Raw genomic sequence first — 17,633 nt, forward strand, 5'->3', positions numbered from 1 at the left:
ACCCAAGTGTTCCCTGTGCATCATGGGAATGATAAGGCTGACAGATGACTTGTCTGGCTGCATAGAATTCAGCACTTGTTCTAGAAGATTCCAGGTAGTGTTTAAGGTGACATGTGTCAGGTTCAGTCCTACCTGCCACTCACACCTTCTGACCGGTGAGTTTTTCAAGGTCACAACATGGCTTAGAGAGATTTTGCACGTTTTTTTTTTTTTTTTTTTTAAGGTTAAGGGCAGGGTCTGATGTATGTGGCATTTCATCTAATCCTGATTTGGGATAAAAGGGAAAGGTACCCTCTGTATGCTCAGAGGTACTCTTTTCTTAAAATTACTTGACATGTTCTTAGATTGGGCTCCGCTGATTAAACAGATTCTGAGGTTTGAGCCATAAGCCAGTTCTGACCCTGGTTCTGGTCATGATATGGCTAATGGCTGACATACTGTGCACCGTTAACGTTGCAATGTAATGTTTGCACATGCATTGCAATGTAATGTTTGCACAATGGTCCAAGTGTGCTCTGGCACAAGTGCAAAAAATATGCACATACGGCTGCGTGACAATATGGCTTGTTTTGGGGGGGGGGGTTAGAATGTTTATTTTATTTTATTTCCTTTACATATAAACACACGGCCTCTGGACTAGGGGAAAGTAGCACGCAGCTTGGCCCGGAGTGATGTTTTTGGCTAGGCCCGTTTCCCTGTTGTCTCTCAGCCCCAGAGGTCTTCTTTCTCAGCCCTGCTCCCTGAGGTCTCTTAAATGGAACAGCCAAGGATTGAGCCTGGGTCTTTCCTCAGGCCAAAAATGTCCTCTCCTTGAAGTATGGCTCCCTTATCTCTCCCCAGATGGGCATGTTTTGGAAAGGGCGCCCCCCAGAGCCCTGGGCAGATGACTGCAACCAAGACACACTGAACGCATGGAGGGCAAAGCGGGGCCATGGCAGCTAGCCTTACTGTGCCAAGCTCCGTGTGCAGGCTGGGCTCTTCCGCATGGAACATGGAAGCATAACAAGCGTGCTCTCCCCGGCTGTACAGAGAGCCTGTAGATATGGTTTGCATACCCATGAGCTTGGCTCACAAGACGTAATCTGTGCACAGAGGCAGGGGCAGCCCTTTGGTGAGGTGAGGTGGTCACCTCAGGCAGCAGATTACTGGGCTATCAAAATGCCCCCCTCCAACGCTGCCCTCAGAGTAGCTCTTTGAGACTAATTGGACCCCGCAAGCCCTGCACCTCTCCTCACACTCCTTGCGAGAAGCACGAGGCGAGAAGAGGCGGTGGCTGGAAACCTTTCCTCTGCCTCACCATCTGCACCACTTTCAAAGTGTACAGGGTTGGTTTTGAAAAGAAGTTGGGCCGCCCCCCCAACCCAGTCCATGGGGCAAGGCAGGCGCCCTCATACCTTGGGCTGCCTCTGCACGATGGTCTGGTACAGGGCCACTTTCCTCTTGCCATGATCCTGCTCATCCCTCTGTGTGTGGGGCATACCCTGATTATTGTCGTCTGGGCAGGGCTAAGGTCTAGCATCACCGCACATTCATTTGCTCACCCTCCTCTCTCCGTCTCTCTCTCTTTCTCTCTCCTTCCCCAGAAACACACGGTGGAGACACCTTATGGAGTTGTGACAATCACCATCCACGGGACCCCCAAGCCCAAACGCCCGGCCATCCTCACCTACCATGATGTGGGACAAAATCGTAAGACTGCAACACCCTCTTTGGTGGGGGCGGAAGGGCGGGGAGAGGGCTGGGAGTTTTCTCACTACTGCAACTCCAGGGGAGAATTGGGATGTTCTTTGCACAGTCCAGGTCTCAGATCTCTGACAGGCGGGGAGCCAGCCAAATGGTGGCTTGTGTCCAGCCCCGCCCAGCGGCCCCTCTAGTGACGCCCCATGCGCGTGACATCATGCACATGGGGGCGTGGCTTGGGCTCTGGAGAACCCGAGTGAGCTCTCCCCCTGTCCATTTCAGGCCGCATTTGCGGCCTGACAGCCATTATTTCTCTTTCTCTCCCTCCAGCGAGTACGGGGGCTTTCAGCGGCCTTTTCCATTGGCAGCCTGGGTTCTTTGAACCTGTTCGCACAATGATAGCTCCCCCCCGCATCCCTGAAAAAGGGTCTTGTTCTGAAAGAACCATGAGGACACCTTGTTTTGAAAAGCCCAGGCGTTCCCCATGTGTGTGCAGACACACGCACACCCCTCTCTCCCTTGCACTCAACCCTAGTCACCATCACTTGAGAATCGGCATCAACGTTTGAGAAGACTCTCAAATTCCAGTTTTGGTCGAGTGGTGATCCTCTCTTCCTATAGGAGCTCTGCCTACTGATAATTCTGAAGCCTCCTTCATCGATAGATAGCAAATGCTGGAGAGGACAGAAATCACACACCTCTGTGAAGGAGGAACCGCTGGCTTCCTGTCTCTGTCCCGTGTTTATCTCCTTTTATCTCTTTTCTTAGTGGCTAATTTCCGCTAGGAATTAGAAGGGGAAGGAGCAGGGAATATTAGCCATTAAGAAGAACGGTAAAGAGAGAGAAACTACCAAGGCAGGCAGCAGCTCCTGGGCTTTCTATCCCATTCTGCTTTCTCTAGCCCTAGTCAGACATTATGTTGTACAGGTGTACAGACATTTTTGTGTGAATGACTGTACCTGTGTTCATTTTGGAAGTGAACCTGGGTACAGGCCCCTCAAACGCATGGAACAGGGAGGAAGTGTACCTGTGTTCAACATAACCATGTGAATAACCATACCTGTGTACAGACGGCACCTGTGTGCACTGTACACTTGTTGTATGAGTGTTGGACTTAACGTATGAATAGGGCTGTCTGTCTCTTGAATTTTCAAGAGCAGAGTTTTTGCATGGTGGGGCTGCTTTCAAGAGGAGAGCACAGTGTGCAACCAGAGTCAGTTCCCTTTGTGGAAAATAGGGCCATCTTCGCAGGGTTGTTGTGAGTGTGAATTAAACAAGGCTTATAATATGCTTTCCGTAGCTGAGGTTCCATTTAAGTTATTGCTAGTAATAATAGTGTGTGTGTGTGTGTGTGCACGGACGCGCTTCAAATCTTTGGAGAAGCACACGTCATAGTTTTGACATTCAGACCTATGTTTTTACTATATGCATTGCTATTTAAAAATGTTAACACTTCATACCAAGATGGACCATACCCCTACTTTTTTCTCCTAATCCAAAAAATGTGGTCCGAGATCTTGAAATCAGAATCCCCGGGATGTCAAATTTTAACTGTTGAGATTTACATTGTATTCTTGTGTATATTTCCAAGATGTACACTATTCTGGAACTCCTCCTGCCCCCTCACCCCCCAAACCCCACCCCACTCCACCCCCCACTAAGCCCAATAATCTGTTTGTTCTCAAAGTCTCAGAAGGCTCCTCTAGCATCCCTTGCAGGGAGAATGCTGGAGCTCCCCCAGTCAGGTCCGCTTGCTTGCCTGAACACGCCCACCTCTTGCTTGTTTTCCAGGCCAGCTGAAGACATGTTGCTGTCTGAGGCAGAAAATTCAAATGGTGCCCCCTGATGGGAATTTAAAAAAAAAAAAAACTAACCATGTGCTGACCTTTGATGGCACCTGAAATCTGATACCTACATGGTCATAGGGCCATCCCTGTTCTGTTTGCACCTTGCCAATTGGATGACTCTGCCTCTTGCCCTTCCGCAGCCTGACACCCCCTTCTTCTGTCTCCCCACCCCTGCCCCCCCAGATCATTCGTGCTTCGACACCCTCTTCCACTTTGAGGACATGCAAGAGATCATAAAGAACTTCGTGGTGATACATGTGGATGCGCCTGGCATGGAGGAGGGTGCCCCGGCCTTCCCTCTGGGGTGAGCCTTGCAGCCCCGATCCCATCCCCACCCTCATGGTTGGGTGAGATGGGGGCAAAGTCCAGCTGTCTAATGTAGCCCCCGGCTCTCTGCTCCCTCCCTAGGTACCAGTATCCTTCGCTGGACCAGCTGGCCGACATGATCCCCTGCATCTTGCAATATGTCAAGTGAGTCTTGGTGGGGTGATGGGGGTGTGGGGGTGTTAGAGTCAGTGCCCAGTAGGGTTGCCATCTTTGTCAGACAGAATTCCTGGACACAACCATCAAAAGCAGGGATGCAGATTTCAAAACCTTACCTTTTTTTTTAACTAGGATTGAAAGAAGTGTTTCACTGTGGAGCTTGACTGTTGGTTCGCAGATTTCCCCCCCATAGTTTTCTTTGCACAGGAGAGGGTTAGAAGTGTCTCAATCAAATACTGTGTGTGAAATAAATATGACAGTAACACAAGTGCAGGCGAGAAATGAAAGAAAGCTGTATTAAGTCTTTGCTTTGTTTAATAACAGTTTATAAAATGACCATTCTTTGAATACAGTTGGACTTACTTGGAATGCTCCCTCCCAACTCTATACTTGGTGTTCCCTATCACTGCCTTCCCCTCATTTCTGGATTATTTCTAAATTTAGTGAGGGTGGTAGAGGGCCCCTGGGTTTATCCAGAAATAAGGGGAAGGAGTTTACTGAGCCATATAAAGAGAGCCAACCTAGCCAGTCAACAGCCCTGGTGCCAGAGGAAAGGTCAGAATATGGGGCTTTTAAACACTGACACCATGTAACTACAATGCCTCGATAGTAGCACCAGAAAAAAATGGGTAAAATTCATTAAAGGAATCTTCCTCAAATTCCCGGACACGTCTTATCCAGGATGTAGGACAAGTCAGTGTTGTCCTGGATAAGAGTTCCAATTCCTGGGCATTCCAGGCCGTTCTTGGACATGTGCCAACCCTTCAGTTTCGCAAAGGAGGCTGTTTGTGCTGACTCTGCTGCAGAGGGTAAAATCAGAAAATGCACAAATAGGGCAATGGCTGAGAGGCAGGGTTAAAACCCAAAGGCTGTAGTTCCTCAAAAGGCTGTTTGCTGCCTTGTTTCTGGAAAATGCTCCGTGCTTTTAGCAACCGCTCCCCAGGCGGAAATTCAATGGGTGCACCCTAGAGATGGCTGTGGTGGGGGCAGGATACACCTGTTGAACATCTGCTTCTCATGTCGCTATTAAAAGCACAAGGATTCTGTTGGCAAAGGAGGTTGGTTTGTTTGTTACATTGTTAAGAACATCAGAACAGCCCTGCTGGATCAGGCCCAAGGCCTATCTAGTCCAGCATCCTGTTTCAAACAGTGGCCCACCAGATAACTTCCGAGAAACCCACAGGCAAGAAGTGAGGGCATGCTCTCTCTCTCTCTCTCTCTCTCTCTCTCTCTCTCTCTTGCTTTGCTCCCCTGCAACTGGTATTGAGAGGCATCTTGCCTCTGATGTTGTTGCAGGTCCATGTTTTTCACACACTAGGCCCGGCTTCACCTCTGAAACTGGGAAGAGAATTGAGAAGCCCTTTCTACAAGTGTTTCTTGTTCTGATCCTCAAGCCTGTTGCTAGAGGCCTCACTAGTATTCCTGGGCAAGCTTCCCAGGAATCTCTCGGGAGCTGTGGATAGAATCCAGAAATCCCTGCACCCGCCTTTCCGGTGTACTCCCACTTCTTTTCCCTCCTGAAACTCTGGGCGCCGGGCCCTTAGTAGCTTCCTGCCCAGTTCTGAGCAGCCCTTGCTGATATCCAGACTAATGCTGAGCTTGCACAGTGAACCAAGTTTCGCTGGTGCCGGAAGATTGCACAGCTGTGTGGAGTCACGGGGATGCTGGAAACTGCACTATTGCCTGCAAGTTCCCTGCAGACACATGAGGCCTGCCACAGATTATGCAAACATGCTTGTGCTAGTGCAACACTAGTCTGGAAGGGAAGCTTAGCACACGTAGCTAGCTAGTCTGGATGTCATCCTCTCACTCCTAACCAGGGGCATAGCTAGGGGATAGGAAGCCTGTGTTCGCCCCTCTTCCCGGTGGCCCCTCAGAGCAGGGAGATAATGAAGAAAGGGGGGGGTGGAACTGGGGGGCCCAGGTTCTTTGAACCCATCCACTCAATTATAGCTACACCCCTGCTCCTAAATGTCCCTTCTTGGAGCCCTGTAAACCAAGAGTCCAGCCCTGTACAGCCTCATCCGTGAGCATTCTTATTCTGGGCATTCTTATTCTGTTCCGGAAGGAGTGGCATAGCTGGGTTGGTCTGTTGCAGGAAATGCAAACAAGAGTCTTGTGGCACCTTAGTCTTCAAGGCACTTCATGCTTCTGATACAAGAGTTTCTAGTCCACAAAAAGGGGACTAGAGCCAGCGTGGTGTAGTAGTTGGAGTGCTGGACTAGGGCCGGGGAGACCCGAGTTCAAATCTCCATTCAGCCATGAGACTTGCTGGGTGACTCTGAGCCAGTCACTTCTCTCTCAGCCTAACCTACTTCACAGGGTTGTTGTGAGGAGCAACTGAAGTAATGTAGCACACTGCTCTGGGCTCCTTGGAGGAAGAGCGGGATATGAAATGTAAAAAATAAAATAAATAAAGTGAATAAATCTGCAACAAATCTACTAGTCTTTATTGTGGCATTCACTTTTTGTGTGCTGGAGCCTACTGCATCAGATACATGAAGAATTATCCTCCGTTGGGAAACAGCTATGTATATACTGTATACATGCACACGTTATATGTGTTATGGGGAAGGACCATAGCTTAATCGTAGAGCCCCTGCTTTGCATAAAAAAGGCCCCTGTTTCAGTCCCCGCCTTCCATCTCTGGTAGGGCTTGCAAAGACCAGTCTGATGCTGTTACCAGTCCATGTAGACAAAACTGAGCTAAATCAGGGCTGCATAACTTCGGCCCTCCTGCAGATGCTGGCCTAGAACTTCCATAATCCCTGGTTGTTGGTAACTGTGGCTGGGGATTATGGGGATTGTAGTCCAAGTACCCTGGGCTACACGGAACAACAGTTTGAGTTGGGCTCAATATAAGGCAACTTCCTAAGTTTTGTACACACACGCCTGCGTGCGCAGAGATAGATTTTTAAAAATGTAAACAACAGGGCCCAAAGGCCATGAAACACAAGCGGGACAGTCTGTTACGTTTCTATAAAAAGTGTTTACTCATAGCCAACTTGCAAAGGCACAAGATAAGCAGCCACAATAACTGGAATTCACGCCCGCTCCAGAGCACCATAAAAGAACCTCGGAGGCTGGGCGGCGCCTGCTCCTTTGTGTATTTTTGTAACTTGCCTGTCTCTCTCTTTCTCTGTCTCCCACAGCTTCACCAGCATAATTGGGATTGGAGTCGGAGCTGGTGCTTACGTCTTGGCGCGTTACAGCGTAAGTGGCCCAGACAGGTGTGGGTGTGGAACTAGCTCTCACCATATGGGAGGGCAGGGGACATGTTCAATATTCCACATGCCAAACGGATATGGTGGGATTGCCTAGTAGTAATTTGACTTAATGTCTCAGAAATAATCTGAAAACTAGGCCTTGGCCTGAGACCAGGCAGCTGGTTGGCATCTCTATTTCCAACCATAAAGGACAAGGTAAAGTGTACCGTTGAGTCGATGTCGACTCCTGGCAACCACAGAGCCCTGTGGTTTTCTTTGGTAGAATACAGGAGGGGTTGACCATTGCCTCCTCCCGCGCAGTACAAGATGATGCCTTTCAGCATCTTCCAATATCACTGCTGCCTGATATAGGTGTTGCCCATAGTCTGGGGAAAATACCAGCAGGGATTCAAACCGGCAACCTCTGGCTTGCTAGTCAAGTCATTTCCCCACTGCGCCATAAGGTGGTGTTTATTCACAACCATACCAGACTGCAAAGTCCTACTAGGGTGGGGTTTTAGTTACCTAGTGAGCTTCAGCGTGGTAGAAAGGTTGGCCTAGCAGAGGGGGGCCATGTAATAGTTCAGATGTTTCTGTCAGCCAGCATTCCACATGCTTCAAGTATTTATTTATGTATTTCATCATATGTATATACTGCCTGATATGTAGATCTCTAGGCGGTGTACACAATTTAAAACAGCAAATATAAAACAGAGTAAAAACAATTAAAACCATTTCACAGAATAGCAAATTAAAAACCATTTCATAGGATAAAAGCAACTAAACAGTTTGCAATTAATTTCAGTTAAAAGCCTGAGAAAGCAGGTGTGTCTTGAGGGTCTTTCTAAAAGCAAAAGGAGAAGGAGATGCTCCTGTTTTGACAGGGAGCATATTCCAAAGCCCCACGAAAGCCACAGAGAAGGCCCAGTCCCAAGTCGCCACCAAACAAGCTGGTGGCAACCATAACTGGACCTTCCCAGATGATTTTAATAGGCTGCTGGATTCATGACAAAGAAGGCACTCTCTTAAGTACCCTGGACCCGAGCTATTAAGGGCTTTATAGGTAATAACTAGCACTTTGTATTTCAACCAGAAACATATTGGCTACTAGTGCAAATCTTTTAAAATCAGTGTTATATGGTCCCTTGGAATTGTCCCAGAGACCAGTCTGGCTGCCGCATTCTGTACCAATGGTAGTTTCTGGACTATGTACATAGACAGCCCCATGTAGAGTGCATTACAGTCGTCAAGCCTGGAATTTACCACATATGCACCACTGTTTTAAGGTCATTTGCCTCCAGAAATGGGCGTAGCTGACATATCAGCTGAAGCAGATAAAAAGCACTCCTGGCCACTGCTTAAACCTGAGAAACCAGAGAGAGTTTTGGATCTAGGAGCATTCCCAAGCTACGTACCTGATCACCACTCAACCAAAATTGGAATTCAGCAGGGGAGTGCAACCCCATCCAGAACAGGCAGATCTAAACCATCTTTTGGGTCTCAACCCCACCACAGTCAGTACCTCCATCTTATTTGGATTCAACTTCAGTTATCCCTCATCCACCGCATTTCCACTTCTAGGCAGGCATTTAAGGAAGTTATGCCATTTCCTGATGAGGTCAATGTGGAGAAATAAATGTGGGTGTCATCAGCATAATGTTAACACCCTGCACCAAATCTCCTGATGATCTCACCCAGCAGTTTCATGTAGATATTAAAGATCACTGGAAATGTAGATGTAACATCATGTAGATGTAACAGAGCATTACCTTAGTAAAAATATATCACTAACATAAGGTGAGGCCTTTTGGATCAGGCCAAGGCCAGTGTTGCATTCTATTGCCAACGCTGGCTAACCTGACACTCCTGGGAAGTCTGTAAACCAGACATGAAGGCAATAGCCCTCCCTTCCAATTCACACACATCAGCCTCTGGTATTCATAGGTGTTCTGCCTCTAAACATGGCAATTCTATTTGGCTGTCATGGCTAATAGCCATTTTTAGACATGTCTTCCATGGATTTGCCTAACACTTCTTAATAAAAACACACAACAACATCTAAGCCAGGTGTTCTCAAATTTGGGTCCCCAGATGATGTTGGACTAGAACTACAACCTGTAGTCTGGAAGTGGTTCAGTCCATTTTACCCTGATGTGTAGAAGTGATGTGTTTGAAGTACTCTGGGCACCCTGAAGTATACTATAGATATGCTGCTTCTCCTCCTCCTCCTCCTCCTTCTTCATTGATTAATATATTACTTTCCTCCAACAGCTTTCTCATGCAGACACTGTGGAAGGTTTGGTTCTGATCAACATTGACCCCAATGCCAAGGGCTGGATGGATTGGGCCGCTCACAAGGTGAGGCTGGGCAGGGGAGGGAGGGAGGAATTGATCTCTTTTTCTCTAATGCAGATGGTACTCGATTACAAATGAGGAGAAACAGACTGGTCATCAGTCTTTAGTCTAATGCAGGGTTTCTTAACCTTGGGCCCCCAGATGTTGTTGGACTACAACTCCCAGAATCCCCAGCCACAAAGGCCATGTCTGGGGATTCTGGGAGTTGTAGTCCAACAACGTTTAGGGGCCCAAGGTTAAGCAACCCTGGTCAAATGGGGATCTGGGCAATATTTCTTTGTACAATGGGTTAAAGCAGTTTACACAACTAATTCATGTAACAATGGTTAAAGACTTTTTAAAAGTCTTTAAAGACGCATCTGTTCACCTAGGCTTTTAACTGATACCGTTTTGATTGTTTTTAATGTTGTTTTAGAGCATTGTTTTTTAAAAAAATTAAATTGTTGTGTTTTAAATTTCTTGTTTTGTTTTTAATTAATGTTTTAATGTTGTTTTCATCTGTTGTAAACCGCCCAGAGACACAAGTTTTGGGCGGTATAAAAATATGTAAATAAATAAATAAAATAAAAATTAATAAACAGTTAGTTCAACTCCAAGCCACTTTTAGTTACATCATGACAGACAGACAGACTGGCTGACTTCCTGACTAAATTACTCAGCGGAAGTCCCATTCAAATTAATAGGACAAGGTAATTTGTCTAACTTGTCCTATTTGTTTCAATGGGACTTCAGTTGAGTAATTTGGTCAGGAGTCAGGCGCTGAGTAGCAGGACTGATAGACTGGGAGGGTGGGGGGGGGACCATTATCTTATCTGTCATGGAAAGTTTGTTTCAGTCTGTTAGTTTCTATTGCCTTTAGTCTATCCTTTCCCTGCTTGTTGATCCTGTCTCTGCACATTCTTCTTTTTTCTTTCTCTTCCCTTTCTTTGGTCTCACTTGGGCTCTTCCTCCATCTATCACCAACTGAGTTTTCTTCTTCTGGTCTTTCCCCAAATACTCCATGCCCTTCCCTTCATTTGCCACACAGACTATGACTTCACAGGAGTAGGTGTCCCTCCCCCCACTTTTCTTAATGGAATACTGCATGTATTGCATTCTAATGTGTCTTTCACCCCAGAACGTTCCTGAATTAATCTCTATGGGAGGATGCTTTCATTGGGTCTCCCTAAGAACCCCTAAGACTGTGTGCTCATTCATTTTTTGGCTTGGATGCAAGAGCCTTATTCGGACATTAGGTTGGACCTGTGTACAGCTGCTTGTACACATGCACATGTTTTTGTGTGAATGAACATTGCTTCCTCTAATTTTTTCCATCTGTTTGTGGAATGAGTTTTGTTCTGGGCAGCAGTATCAAGGCAGTGTGTGCACACATGCATTCAGGGTGGAGCCTTCCTGATTCCGCCTGAGCAGGATCTAAAATTAACTGAGTGGACATAAAAAAAAACACTTGTGAGTGCGTGCACATCCGCACACCTTAGATGGAACACTGCTGTACATGTGTTACTTTAAAACCAAACTTGGGTGCGGGCCGTCCCAAAAGCAGGGTACAGATAGGCAGTGAGGTCATTCACACAATCAAAAACTGAGTTCGACCCAGGTTTGGAAGCTGTGTGTGCTCCCAGTTTTCGGTTGTGTGGAAGCAAGATAGGAGGAAAACTTGGGTAGTTTTTCCTCCTCCCTTGCTTCCACACAATCACTTCTACCCAGGTTTTCCTTCTACCTTGCTTCCACACTATCAAGAATTGGGAGCACACACAGCCCCAAACCCAGGTAGAACACAGTTTTTGATTGTGTGAATGACCTCAGTGTACTGTCGTATGTGTGTTGAACATAATGTGAGAATAGTTATTCTCACATTATGTTCAACACACATACGACAGTACACTGATTGCACGTACAGATTGGTATGTGCATACACTGCATGTGCATGGAACATGTGAATAGGCTAAAATTAGCCTCATTTCTGTGTCCCTTTCTAGATGCTCAGAACCATTATTTTATTGGGATTCCACATGAGATCACCTTTCTCTGCAAGGCTCTCTTGTGTGTCATTTGTAATTTTCCAGGCGCCCGCCTCAAGCTCTCCGCAGCCTCCTCACTCCTCTGTAGGTCATTCTGTGGCTGCCTCTGGTACATGACCTCTTGCCTCATCATCTGCTGAGGGTGCAACCTGCTTATCAAGGCCCCCAGTTCCTCGAGGGCATTTTCATCAGTCGCCTCTCTTTGCTGGAGCTTCTGCACCAGTGCTTTTGAGTGTGGCGCCTCTGCCTAAAAGCCTGGGTTTTCTCTAGTATAGCAGTTTCAGCACAACCCTCCAGGCTGTGGAGCAGCTGATTGTCTCCACCTGTCACATGCTTGCTGAAATAGTCGCCCCTGTACAACATCAGGTGGCTCTCTTGCCACATTTCTCAGAAAGGAGGACCAGCCACTGCTCACTTGCATCCATCAACACACTGGAATAGGTCCATGGAGTATGGCTTGCATGTTTCTGAGAAAATGTTCCGCATGGCAGAGATGATGTACGCTTGACATGAGATTCGTGGGCTGGAGTTCAGTGAGAGATCCATTATCATTGCTGTGTGTTTGATCACCTGTTTATTTGTGGCATACAGTTCAGTTTTTTAATAAAGTGAGGAAGGAAAAAAATCACTGAAATGTATGGACATTTTAAAATGTTCAAGTCTCAGTGACGAGTGACCCCTTAAGGGGCTTAGTCAAGAGGGAATGGAAAACACGAATGCACATTTCATCAAATGGCAAAAGTTGCTATCCACTTGCTAGTGTTCTCCTCCCCTCCACCTGCTAGATCAACCCACCCGTTTCAGCCATGTTCAGTTAATGTAAATAGATTCAAATGTAAATTGTTGTATTGCTCACAGCTTCGAAATGTATATGTGGCTTAGCACTGAGGCTGTGTTTTCCAAATACCCAGACGTGCAAAAAGCCATCCCTCTCCCCAAAAGTCAGCCTGGTTAGAAGGATTTGGGCAGGTGGCAACAATTTTGGTCAGGTTTGCTTTTGGGAGAGCTGGTCTTGTAGTGGCAAGCATGACTTAGCTAAGCAGGGTCCGCCCTGGTTGCATATGAAAGAGAGACTAGAAATGTTAGCACTGTAAGATATTCCCCTCAGGGGATGGAGCTGCTCTGGGATGAGCAAAAGGTTCCAAGTTCCCTCCCTGCATCTCCAAGAAAGGGCTGAGAGAGATTCCTGCCTGCAACCTTAGAGAAGCCGCTGCCAATCTGTGAAGACAATACTGAGCTAGATGGACCAATGGTCTGACTCAGTATATGGCAGTTTCCTATGATACTTCAGACTTGCCTCACACCTGTTTCTCACTCTTTGGCTATGAGAATTGGGAGATGAGACGGCAATGGTTAACTTCTCAAAAGATACATACAAGGGTCCAAACTTGCCTAAAAACTATGTCTTCTGAGATGGAACGTGCAGTTCAGGAGTAGCCAATCTGAGGCTCTCCAGCTGCTGTTGTAATACATTATCCCCAACCACAATGGCTATTGTGTCTAAGGGTGGTGGGAGTTGTGGTCCAGCAGCAGCTGAAGAGCCTCAGATTGGTCACCTCTGATGATTCCACTCTGTGGAATTCTCTGCCACAAGATGACAGCCGACAACCTGGATGGCTTTAAGAGGGGTTTAGATAAATTCATGGAAAACAAGTCTATCAGTGGCTACTAGTCTGAGGGCTGTAGGCCACTTCCAGCCTCAAGAGGCAAGATGCCTCTGAATACCAGTTGCAGAGGAGTATCAGCTGGAGAGAGGGCATGCCCTCAGCTCTTTCCTGTGGGTTTCCCAGCGGCATCTGGGGGGCCACTTTGTGAAGCAGGATGGTGGACTAGATGGGCCTTGGGCCTGATCCAGCAGGGCATGTTCTTATGAACTCCAGATGTACGAGCTGTTTTAATTCAGTAGGGCAAGAAAAGCCTTTCTGCATATGCTGAGGAATACCCTCTAGCATGTTCAAGGGCCCAACCCTGGCTTTGAAAGGAAGTTTTCAGACTGGGCCATGATGAGCATTGACTTAAGCTCTGGATAAGGAGCTGAGAATCCCCGAGTCTCAAAGACTTGCTAGTTCTTTGGGGAATGAGTTTATCCCCATTCTTCTTATGCACACACCAGTTGGCCCATTCAAACCACTGCTCATTTTGTCTCTCCTCTCTTCTGATTCTGTTTCCTCTTCAGCTGACTGGCCTCACGTCCTCCAACTCTGATATGATTCTCCATCATCTCTTCAGCCAGGTAAGTGTGTGCAGAGGAGAGGGAGGGGTGTGTGGAGTGGGGAGGCAGAAGGGAGCAGATGTGCCTGTCTTGCAGGAATGCAGTGAAACTGGTCGATAATTTTTACATATTATGAACTAGGTCCTTCCTTTTAATAATACGGTATGCATCTGCTGCATTTCCCCCACTGGTGCTGCACTTTAAAAGGCTCCGGCGGGGCGGCGGCATACCTCCCTGCCATCCCATTGCCTCGTCTGACCAGAACTACCCGGCGCGCATGTGCACGTCGGGTGCGCGCATGCACGTCACTCTCCCCGACGCACGTGCAACATGCGCACACGTCTGCCTGATGTGCGTGCACCCGCGCCCGACGTGCGCACATGGGCCGGGTACTTCTGGTCACTTCCAGTCTCACGAGGCAACAGAGTGGCAGGGAGGTATGCTTCTGCCCTGCCAGACCCTTTTAAAGTGCAGCGCTGGTGGGGGAAATGTGGCAGGAGGGGTGAGAGCACCCTCTCATGCCCTTAAAGGTACCCCCCCGCCGCCACCTTTGAACCACCCCCTGCTGGTTCTGTGCACATCCCTCGTAGCCATCTCACCATGTCTTATAGTGAAGTTGCCGTGTGGCAAAACGCTTCTTTTATGACCTGAAAAAATTTGCTTAGCCTAAGTGGAAGAATGAGACGCTTCAAGTGTCTGTTATTGTCAACTGGAGCCTAGCACTTCTGCGGTTGTGAATGAGCCACCCACATCTCTTGACTCAGCCAATATTAACAAACGGGGACATTCCAAATTAAGAAAGCTGAAGGAAGAGACCATCGCAACGTCAGCTTCAGTTACCTCAGCGATCACTAGCTAAACTCGCGGGCCAGAGCACTGCCTGCTTTTGCAGATTTGATGAAGATGAATGGAGATGGCTTTCTTTTCTCCAAACAAGGAGTGATTGGTTTAATGTTCAATTATGCATCTCAACAAAATTCACTTTAGGTTTGACAGGACTCTCTCTGGAATCTTTTGAATTCTTGCAGACATTTTAAGTTCCGCTTGAGGGAGGGTAGGAGGATTGTCAGATAACCAGAAAAAAAAGTCTTGGCCTGCTCTTGTGTTTCTAGCATCAGCTTGACCTCCATAAATCAGTTTTTTTGTAGCATAAAAATCAGCACTGCTGACCACTAATGTCTCCACCTCATGTTGGTGCTAAAGGCACAGCTGCAGAGGTCAGATGAAGAATTGGCAAACCTCGAGATTGTCCCAGTATGTGGGGATCGGGGGGAGTTGGGATCAGGGGTGTAGTGGAGGGGGGATGCACAAGGATGGAGTGCCAGTACTTCTCGGCTTCTCTGGCTGTTGGGGTGGGCATGGCCATGGGGGCTGTCACGGGGAGCATCTGCACTTCTGAATTTGCAACCACATCACTGGTTGGGATACTCCAGTAATGCCCCCTTCCACAGGAGGAACTCTCCAAGAACAATGAGTTGGTACAGCAGCAGCGGGACATCCTGGGGCATGCGACCAATTTGCCCAACATCCATCTCTACTGGAGCAGCTACAACAGGTGCGTCTGGGTGAGAAGGAGGAGCTGATACTGCCAGCAAAAGGCCTGTGATGGACTACAGGTCATGTTAGGCAGTGAGCAGGGATGTGAATGTTATAGAAATCAAGAAGTGGAGATGTCCTTTCTTTCTATTGCTGGCATTTCTGGAGCTTCTGATAGCTGAGATGCCGGGTTTGGGGTTTTGCTTTCTCTCTGAATTAACTGTTGGAGTGGGAGGGAAACCTACCTGCCCTCAGAGGAGCACATCATGTTTCTCTGTGAGTCACTGTTTGGATTGGAAGGAGGCAAATCCAGCTTAGTGATTTGTTCAGAGGTGCAACAGGCAGCTTCCTTTTAGGATGGATGATTCTGCTGCATCGCTGTGTCGAGAGTGACTGATGGTCCAGTTATGCCCACACAGCAGAGTTACCCCCAGAAGAGGCTGATGAGAAGGTCCAAACTGTACTTCACTCAGAGACACAGCAGGCCGCCTCCTCTATGGGATGGATGCTTTGGGTTCACAAAAGGCTTTAATTATTCAGTTAATATAGTTCTTGTGCCACACTAGCTGTTCTCTCATGGCACACAGTTTGGGGAATTACAGTTTCTATGAGCTGCAGCTTTTGTTTGGCTAAAATATAATCTTATACTTGCTTCAATCTTTTATTTATTTCAAAATATATATGTGGCTTTTCACTTTAAAAAAAGAAGAAGAAGAAGGAGTTCCAAGGCATCTTACAATAGTAAGACAGCTGCTGATCTTGAAATGTTGGCAATATGCCCAATGCATTTCAATTTAAATCAATGAATTGATTGATTACTCAAGTTAAAAGGTAGTTGGCGAAAGCATGTGGAGTTGATTAATTACAGTACAGCCAACCCTGAGTGGCAGGGAAGTCCAAAGAAAGGGACAGCGATGCAGGCAGAGCTGTGTGTATGCTGTGATGCAGCAGCTCCCAAAAAAAGTGCAGAGTCTGATTTTGATTGCAAGATGCAGCTGCCTATGAATCATAGCATTCATTTCTTCTAGAAAGCTTCCAGCCATTGTGGCTTCAAATGTGTGCTTGAAAGACGATATGGGTAATGTCTGCTGAAATTTTATAAAATGGATGGGTGGATGAGTTCTCCAGTAGTTGAGGACAAGGCTTCAGTGGCGTGCATATCTCTTTTCCCACTCCCTTCAACTAGTAATATCAGAATAAATGGTCAGAATACTAAGCAAAAAAATCCAAATTAAATCATGCAAAATAAGAGAAATTATGCGAATTTGCATAATCAATACCAGCTACAGAATTAAACTTTTAGGTTTTGGGATTGACAGGTTGCAGGGTGTTTTGGTTTTTAACTGCATTCTGTCCTAGATGTAGTGAGGGTTTCTAGCACCTGCGTTTGAAGAGTGCTCCTGTGCTGTTAGCAGGTGCATTGGCAAGGAGATGTTTGAAAGGTGCACACCTGTCTAATGTGCCCTGCCATACACTCGTATAAGGCACAGGAGCATCTTTCAAGACCACGTGTTGGCAATTCTAGATCTAGATTAGATAAGTGGGATAAACAGATGGAGGGCCTAGTTATGGGACAGGTATGGGAGGGGAAAGCAGGGAAAGAGGGAGTGGGTTGCATAAAGAGAACTGAGTTTAGAGGCCAAAGAAAAATGCTGAAAATATCCTTCTCCACCCCACAGCCGCAGAGACCTGAGCCTGGAGCGTGGAGGAGACATCTGCTTCAAGTAAGTGCAAGCCAGCCCCTGGACCTTCCTTTGTCCTCTCCAATTCAGGGATTTGCCTTCTTCTTCCTGAGGTTGCCACCTTTATTTCTGGCTGGGCTGATGTGCCTTTAACAGTCACTTAAGAGGTGGATATTTAAGAGGAGAAGCTTTCCCTATTACTGCACCTCTAAGCTGAGTAAAGCTGCATCTGTGGATCCCTGGCCTGTCATGTACCTGTTTAAAAACAGTGGAGCCCTGCAAGAAAAATATGACTGCTCTCTGGATGAGTTTTTAAAGTGAACACCACAAGCTGGACAGTCATTTTCTCAGATCCCTTCGAAGGGAGATGATTTATTTACATTTCTATTCAATTCTTCTTTTAAGGAGCTCAGAGTAACAATAATCTGATTTAAATCTCAGATTAGATTTAATTTAAGATAGACTATGAACCACCCTATTAATATGGATTAACCCATGTTGGAAAACAAGGTCTGTTGTACTCCCTTTGAGAAGTTAGAAAAACCATAAAACTTTGTCAACAGTGTTCTGCAAATCCATCTTCCAGGTCAGGATCAGCCCTAAGAAGATTA

General features: G+C 46.9%; 1 protein-coding gene across 8 annotated transcripts in view; it reads left to right on the plus strand.

The window, feature by feature from the left end:
* Positions 1–17,633, plus strand: part of NDRG2 (NDRG family member 2) — a 46,072-nt gene that overhangs the window by 17,224 nt on the left and 11,215 nt on the right. For all 8 annotated transcript variants that reach the window (XM_053260315.1, XM_053260318.1, XM_053260314.1 and 5 more), the window contains 8 exons: positions 1,584–1,689; positions 3,711–3,831; positions 3,936–3,998; positions 7,163–7,223; positions 9,488–9,574; positions 13,769–13,825; positions 15,256–15,359; positions 17,020–17,064. In XM_053260315.1, the coding sequence (XP_053116290.1) occupies positions 1,584–1,689; positions 3,711–3,831; positions 3,936–3,998; positions 7,163–7,223; positions 9,488–9,574; positions 13,769–13,825; positions 15,256–15,359; positions 17,020–17,064 (644 nt within the window). The remainder of the gene's footprint in view (positions 1–1,583; positions 1,690–3,710; positions 3,832–3,935; positions 3,999–7,162; positions 7,224–9,487; positions 9,575–13,768; positions 13,826–15,255; positions 15,360–17,019; positions 17,065–17,633) is intronic.

Source organism: Hemicordylus capensis, chromosome 6 (assembly GCF_027244095.1).
Source record: "Hemicordylus capensis ecotype Gifberg chromosome 6, rHemCap1.1.pri, whole genome shotgun sequence".
Taxonomy (NCBI): domain Eukaryota; kingdom Metazoa; phylum Chordata; class Lepidosauria; order Squamata; family Cordylidae; genus Hemicordylus; species Hemicordylus capensis.